Source organism: Natrix helvetica, assembly GCF_964273705.1.
Source record: "Natrix helvetica genome assembly, chromosome: 9".
Classification (NCBI taxonomy): domain Eukaryota; kingdom Metazoa; phylum Chordata; class Lepidosauria; order Squamata; family Natricidae; genus Natrix; species Natrix helvetica.
In genome coordinates this window covers 1,529,577-1,537,500 of record NC_138560.1, presented here as the reverse complement: position 1 = coordinate 1,537,500, position 7,924 = coordinate 1,529,577, and the positions used below count along the sequence as shown (strand labels likewise).

General features: G+C 54.4%; 1 protein-coding gene across 1 annotated transcript in view; it reads right to left on the bottom strand.

Annotated features, from left to right (window-relative positions):
* The window catches only part of DACT3 (dishevelled binding antagonist of beta catenin 3), an 18,228-nt gene extending 15,146 nt beyond the window's left edge, over positions 1–3,082 (bottom strand). The window contains exon 1 of the mRNA XM_081961691.1: positions 2,778–3,082. Within this exon, the coding sequence (XP_081817817.1) occupies positions 2,778–2,990 (213 nt within the window). The 5' untranslated portion in view covers positions 2,991–3,082. The remainder of the gene's footprint in view (positions 1–2,777) is intronic.
* Between the last annotated feature and the right edge of the window lie 4,842 nt (positions 3,083–7,924).

Below are 7,924 nucleotides of genomic sequence, written 5' to 3'. Positions count from 1 at the left end.
AGATCTCTTACCCCCTCCAAGGAGGGGATAGAGAGGGAGGGAAGGAGGGAGGGAGGAAGGAAGGAAGGGAGGCTGGGAGGAAGGAAGGAAGGAAGGAAGGAAGGAAGGAAGGAAGGAAGGAAGGAAGGAAAAGGAAGGAAGAGAGGGAGGAAGGGAGGAGAGAAGGAAGGAAGGAAAAGGAAGGAAGAGAGGGAGGAAGGGAGGGAGGAGATAAGGAAGGAAGGAAGGAAAAAGATGGAAGGAAGGAAAGTCAGTCAGTTTATTTCCTTTTAAAAGCGGGGAAGTGAAAGCTATATGGTACTGGGGCATCTATATCACTATCAACTCCCCAAATTCTCAGCCCCAGCACATCTGGAGGTGGCACAGGAGTGGTTCAAAGCATCAACCTTGGCCACTTAAAGATGGGTGGACTTCAGTCCCCAGAATTCCCGATTCTGAGAATTGAAGTCCACCCATCTTCAAGTGACTGAGTGGTGGGATTCAATTTTTTTTACTAATGGTTGTGTGGGCGTGGCTTGGTGGGCGTGGCAGGGGAAGGATACTGCAAAATCCCCATTCCCTCCCAATCAGCTGGGACTGGGGAGGCAGAGAATAGATGGGGGCAGGGCTAGCCAGCGGGGGTATTTGCTGGTTCTCCGAACTATTCAACATTTCTGCTACCGGTTTGAATTCCACCACTGAATCCAACCCAAAATTCAAATTTTGCATGAGTTTGAGGGCTGTCAAAGAAGGAATTATATGTCCAGCCAGTCCTGGTGCTTAACACTATTCAGCAGGCTGAGAGAATACAAGCTTTCATTGTGCCCAGAAGTAGAATTGCTAGCGAAATACTGCAATATCTGTTCACAAACCACCATCTGGACCGTTATAGGCCAGGTCACCTGTTAACCCAGCAGTGGCCAAGTTTTCGTTTGGAAGCAACATCCGCCGCATGCCAATTGCACAACAGGGTGCCCAGCAATGACCCCACAATGTCGACCGGCCGCTCAGAGAATTGTAGCGTCAGAACCCAAGAGCTCATGCAGTCCAACCGGCTGCACAATGGCAGAATTCAGGACCTCCTCCTCCTCCTCCTCTCTGTTTGAAAGTCTCCAGGGGAAGAAGCAAACTCCCCTAATATTTAAATGTTTCCCCCAATATTTCATTGGCACCTTCCATTTCATCCCACCGGTTCTAGCCTTGCCTTCTGGAGCAAGAGGGAAGTAATTTGAACTTTCTACAACGCAAACTGTCATTCAAGGTTTGGATGGCAGCTATGGTATCCTCTTTACCAGCTAAATATTTCTGAGTCTTTCCTCACTTCCTTTAGGACAGGGGTCTCTAACCTTGGCAACTTTAAGCCTGGCGGACTTCAACTCCCAGAATTCCCCAGCCAGCTCCACATTGCTCTAGGATAGCCTTTCTCAACCTTAGCCAGTGCAAGATATGTAGACTTCAACTCCCAGAATCCCCTGCTGATGAACTTTAAGACGGTGGACTTCAACTCCCAGAATCCCACCCCCCCAACCTCTGCTTTGAAGAGCCCCTCTCTCCGAATGAAGAGCCGCAAGATTTATCCAGTTCCAACCGGTAGGAACTCCTGAACCAGAACCTACTCCGAGATGATTCAGAGGAGGGGAAAGAAAAGGATCTACTCTGGATCCTTCTTGGAACTTCCAGGGATCGCGTCGCCCCGCATTTCAGCAAACCCGTCTCTGCTGGGGATACCATCCCTCTTCCCCCCCCCCTATTCAAGAATGCCAAAGGAGCAATCTAGATGCCAACTGCCCCCGAATGCCACAGCCCCGCCTCGTTTTTATCCGGAGTCGATTCGATTCACCCCTGCTGGGCTCGCCTTTGCTTCTGTCTTGAGCTAGCGGCATTCCCGCAGAAGGCAAAGGGGAGCCGGTGGACAGTTGATCCCTCCAGCCACAGGTGGATTCCACCTTCCTCGTCCCGCGGGGGCGCCGCTCGGACCCTCCTTCACCCTGGCTAAGCTCGGCCGGGAAGCATGGGAGATGTAGCCCTGGGAACCTGAGTGGAATCTCCTTCGGGGAGGAGGGGGCTTGGGGTGCAGAGACGCTTCAGCCCAGAAACACCCCCCACCCACCCAGCAAAGCGGTCCTGGAGTTGGCTGCAGCGGCGGACGGCTCAGCGAAGCAGGCTGCCTGGTGCAAGCAGGAGAGCCAGCCGGGCGATGGGCTTGCAGGGGAGGGGAGGGGGCTTCTCTGAGCCCGATCAAGCGCCGAGGACAGCCGGCGGGGCGAAGCTGCCCGCTTCCACGGAGCCCCCTTAGGGCCGGTGTGTGCATGTGGGGGGGGGGGTGTCGAGGGGCGGGAGGGGAGGGAAGGGGGGTGAGCGCCGCTCTTCCACCCTCCCCATCCCTGGCGGGCGCGCGCATGCTCCTGCTCCATCCCTGCCGCCCCCAGACCCATTAATCCGACTGCAGAGAAAGGAGCCCGCGCAGGCGACCCGGGATCGCTCGCCTCGGCTGGTTCAGAGCCGGGCAAGGAGCATCCCCTCCTCAAGCTTTTCCGACGCCCCTTCCCCGCGGGACAGCCGGAGGACCCCCTCCCCTCTGCGGCATGTCACAGACCCCCTTCCCCAGGCAGAAGAGGAGGAGGAGGTCGGGCTGCGGTGGCCCCCTCCCCTCCCCTCGCCGCCCCTGCCGCCGCCCCCTCCTCCCTCCCCTTCCGGGGGTCCCAATCGGGCGGACCCCCTCCCCGCCTCGCTCTCCTGCCGCCCCCTCCTCCCCTCCCCCGGCGGACCCCAATGAAGACATCTCGGTTCGTTCTCACCAGCTGCTGCTCCTCCGGAGACGGCTCCGCGGCTCCTGCGGACTCGCTGCTGCTGCTGCCGGGCTGGGCGGCGATGCGCAGCGCCTCCTGGACGCGCCGCTCCTGGCGCTCCCGCAGCAAGTGCAGCTCGCACAAGCCGGCCAGGGTGCCTTCCAGCCAGGCGCGCAGCCGGCTCCGCTCCGGGCTGGCCGGGAAGGAAAAGGCGCGGATCATGGTGCCTCCAGCCGGCCAGGCAGCTGCAGCCCTTCGGCGGCCGGGCGGCGCCTGCTGCAGCTCCGGAGCCGGGAAAGCGCAGCGGCGCTCGGGTAGCTGCTGCGGCTCCGGCGCTGTCACCGTCTCATTTGCATGGGCGCCGCTCATTGGCTCGCCCGCCGAAGACGGATCGGGAGGCTCGGCCTCTCATTGGTCCTCCCCGGCTCAGGGCCGCGTCTCCCATTCAAACAATTGGGCTCTCGCCCAACCGAGCCACGCCATTGGTTCCCTCCGCTCGGCTTTATTTACAAAAGCCCCCCCCCCGGGGCCCTCGCGCGGTGAGGATCGGGCATTGGCTCAGCTGGGAGGCTTTATTTGCATGGCGTCCTCCCTGAAGTCCACCCATTGGAACTTGGCCCGTTGGGACCCGCCCTCGCATCCAGCTATTGGGCGGTAGGGGAATGAATCTGCATAATCCCGCCGCGGAGCCAGAGCTCCTGACACACCTGCTGGGCCCCTCATCTGCATAAAACGCCCCTCCCCGAGCGCGCGTCCTTGATTTGCATAAGCGAGCCCTTGATTCAAGCTATTGGTTCCCTCCCCTCTCTGGTTTCTCTGCAAGCCACGCCCTGCCAATCGTCGATTGGTTCGCTCGGCTCCATTGCCCTGGCTGGCCACGCCCTGGATGGGAGCCACCGACGCCCTGGATGTTAAATCATTTTAAACCGTTCATTAAATGATTAAATCGTAACCAATGGTCAAAAAATCCCCGTTTCCCTGATCTCCGGTTCCCCGACCCGCCTGGACCCCAGCGATATCGTTGGCCAGTTCATTTGCATGTCTCCGCCCTCAGCTGGCCCAACCCCTTCAGTTTCTCATTGATAAAAATCTGGCCCCGCCCACCGAAGTGAAAATGTTTCTGACCGATTTCTGGTTTTGTGAATGAATGAAGCTTCGGGGATCGCCCCTCCCGCCCCTTCCCTCCCAGCAGGTCCCCGTAGTTTCTTTTGTCCCGAAAGTGTGCCAAGAGCGACTTGGCTTCAAGCGGGCAGCCCGTCAAAGGCAGCTTCCAGGGGAATCCCCTCCACTTTCCTCTAAATGCCGGGGGCTGGGCGGTTTGGGGGCCTGGGATCCCCGAAAGCTTTGGGGGAAAGGACCCGTTGATTGTCCCGATGCAGTTCAGACAACCGTCGCTACGGAGTCCAGCTCAAATTCACCCGCACACACACACCGGGAATCATGAATGGAGAGACAGCGGAGAGCGCCAGGTTGGGGAAGGTAGGTTGACTGACTTGGGGATTCAGACCCGGCTCCGGACAGGGGTTTCCCCCCCTTCCCCGCTAAGCTGCACTCCGGAAACTATGCTCCCAAAATCAGGGGGCCAAGACCAAACGTTTGAGATTCACTGGAGATGATGCCCTCCTATTCTGTATCTTCCCATCAATGTAAAAATGAAGTTTTTAGAGGAAGGAAGGGAAGAAGGGAGAGAGGAAAGAAGGAAAGGGGGGAGGAAGAAAAGAAAAGGGAAGGGAGGAGAGAAGGGAGAGAAAAAAGGAAAGAAGGAAAGAAGAAACGGGAAGGGAAGGAAGGAAAGAAGGGAGAGAGGAAAGGAAAGGGAGGAAAAAAAGAAAAGGGAAGGGAGGAAAGAAGGGAGAGAGGAAAGAAGGAAAGGAGGGAGGAAGAAAAGAAAAGGGAAGGGAGGAAAGAAGGGAGAGGGGAAAGAAGGAAAGGAAGAAAAGAAAAGGGAAGGGAGGAGAGAAGGGAGAGAGGAAAGGAAAGAAGGAAAGAAGAAACGGGAAGGGAAGGAAGGAAAGAAGGGAGAGAGGAAAGGAAAGAAGGGAGGAAGAAAAGTAAAGGGAAGGGAAGAAAGAAGGGAGCAAGAAAAGGAAAGGAGGGAGGAAGAATAAAAAGGGAAGGGGGAGAAAGAAGGGAGAGAGGAAAGGAAAGAAGGACAGGAGGAAAAAAGAAAAGGGATGACACAAGGGAGAGAAAAAAGGAAAGAAGGAAGAAAAGAAAAGGGAAGAGAGGAAAGAAGGGAGAGGAAAGGAAGGAAGGACAACAAAAGAAGGGATGGAGGGAGGAGATGGGGAAGAAAGGAAGGAAGATACTCAAATTATTTTCTTTTAAAAGGAGGGAAGGGGGGTCTTTACCACTAGCAACTCCCCAAATTCTCAGTCCCAGCACATCTGAAAGTGGCAAATGGGTGGGTCAAAGCATCAGACAGACAGACAGACAGACAGACAGACAGACAGACAGACAGAGATGCTCTGGTCACCCTGCCTGAAGACTTGAAAGTGAGAATGCTTTCTAGAAAATTTGGGGGAACATCTTTGCCAGGAGACTTTGGAACAGTTCTGAGCATCCTTTTTTGGGATTGGGGGGAGGGGAAGCTTTAACCTGACCAGACTCCTCCTCTCCCAAAGCCCTTCCGGGATTTGGGACTGCAACTCCCATCACCCGACATAGCATTGGGTTGGGGCTGGAAGATGAGGTCCGTCACTCCTTGGAAACCCCAGTGGCGGTGGTGAGAGGACTTTGCTTTTAAGAGATCCACTACAGAGGAACCTTGGCAGGAGACAGACAGATTTCTGGCCAACGATCCCGTTGCAAAAGGGGAAAAGTCGGGCTGCCCTTTGGGTGATTCTTGCAGGAGAGAAAGGAGGAGGAAGAGGAGGAGGAGGGGAAAAGGGGAAAGGAGGACGAGGAGCTGGCTCTCAGCTTCCAGGGAACAGCCATGCGCCGCGATGCTCCAGTGGCCAGGAGGAAGGAAGGGGCTGGCAGAAGTGACAGTGACAAGGACGGGTAGCAACAGTGGTTTATAAATGGTGGGGATAATAATAGTGTGAGGAGGTAGCCATGGTGATGGAGAAGCGGGTAGCCATGGCAATGGCAGCGGGGAGGGGAGGAAGGATGCTGGCAGCCTTTTGCTAAGGACAGTGAGAAATAGCAATGTTGGCCTTGGGAGGGGGGAGAAGGAAGGAAATAGGAAGAAGCATCTCTTTGAGGCTGCTGGAAAGCTGTGGTGGAAACCATCTCTGCTCTCCTCTCACCGTCATGCTGGGCTGCCCACGTGCCACAGAGCCTCACACGGTGGGTTGGTGCATGTGGGATGCCATTGGGAGACGATCTCCCCCCAAGGCCGATCCCCAGAAGCTTGGCTACTCAAGACGGGGGCATAGACGTCCACAGCAGGAAACTCAAAATAAAACTCCATAATGCCTCCCCCCACAGACCAAAAGGGGTACTAGTAGAGGGGTTGTACCTCTCTCACTCTCAGGAGTAATCCTGAGCCGATGCAAAATGCATTTCTTCCTCCCACATTGGGCACCCATGTCAATTCCATACCTGAGGTTCTTGTCAATTCTCCAATTAGCACCTGTGTCAATTCCCCATCTGGAACCCATGTCAATTCCTCACTTGGCATGCATGTCAATTCCCTATCTAGAACCCATGTCAATTCTCATCTGGAACCCATTTCAATTCCACACCTGGAACTCAATTCCTCACCTGGCATGGACGTCAATTCCCCATCTGAAAGCTGTGTCAATTCAACACCTGGAATACATCTCAGTTCCCCATCTACAACCCTTGTCAATTCCACGTTTGGGACCCTTGTCAATTCCGCATCTGGAACTCAATTCCTCACCTGGCATGCATGTCAATTCCCTATCTAGAACCCATGTCAATTCCCATCTGGAACCCATTTCAATTCCACACCTGGAACTCAATTCCTCACCTGGCATGCATGTCAATTCCCCATCTGGAACCTGTGTCAATTGCACACCTCGAATGTGTGTCAATTCCACACCTGGACTACATCTCAGTCCCCCATCTACAACCCTTGTCAATTCCACACTTGGAACCCTTGTCAATTCCTGACCGGGAAGTGTGTGCCTGCTAGAATCTGGCTTTTTAGCAGATCGGAGCATCCATCTCCGAAAAGGAACCTGCAGCCTTCTAAAGCCTCCAGATTTTCTAAGCATATGCAGAGCGAGAGGGGCCGCGTGCTGAAGCATGTGAGGCAGAGTCGTGTTCTGGAAAAAGTGATTGGAAGGAGGGAAAAGCTGTTTATTGTCTGTATTCCATTGTTGCTATAGCCACAGCCTGCAGGGAAAGTCCTCCTGCCTCCCTCTACTTCAAAGTAACCTCATCGCCAGGCATGGACGGATTCCAGGCGGCCTGTGCAGAGAGCGCCAACCGCAAGGAATCTCACCAGGGATCAGATCCTTTAACTCAGGCGTGTCCAAACTTGGGAGCTTTAAGGCTTGTGGACTTCAACTCCCAGAATTCCCCAGCCAGCTATGCTGGCTGGGGAATTCTGGGAGTTGAAGTCCACCCATCTTAAAGTTCATTAGCATACTGCCTGGGGAATTCTGGGAGTTGAAGTCCACAAGTCTTAAAAGTTCCCAAGTTTGGACACCCCTGTTTTAACTGGATCAACTTTAAGATGGGTGGACTTCAACTCCCAGAATTCCCCAGGTGACATGCTAATGAACTTGAAAATGGGCGGACTTCAACTCCCAGAATTCTCCAACCAGCTAATGCTCCGTCCTTTGCACACTTGGAAAATCAATGAACCATCTCAATTTCTACCAGTCTCTGAAAAACAAGATTATCATTTTTGGGGGAGAGAGTACGTGGAATTCTAGAGTTGTGGTGTTATCTTAAACTAGTGTTTGTGTGATTTTATGAGGTTTTCTGAGACATCCACATGCCGGCTGGGGAATTCTGGGAGTTGGAGTCCACCCATTTTCAAGCTCATTAGCATGCCAGCTGGGGAATTCTGGGAGTTGGAGTCCACCCCTCTCCAGGTTGCCAAGGCCGAGCAACATCAAGCCAAAGGACCAGGTGTTAGCCATTTTTCTCAATCCCTACAGATTTCTCTTCTAATCTCTCTCCCTCTGCTGCCTGCTTGGATCCAGGATTAAGCTGCCCAAACCCCCTTTTCCTACTGT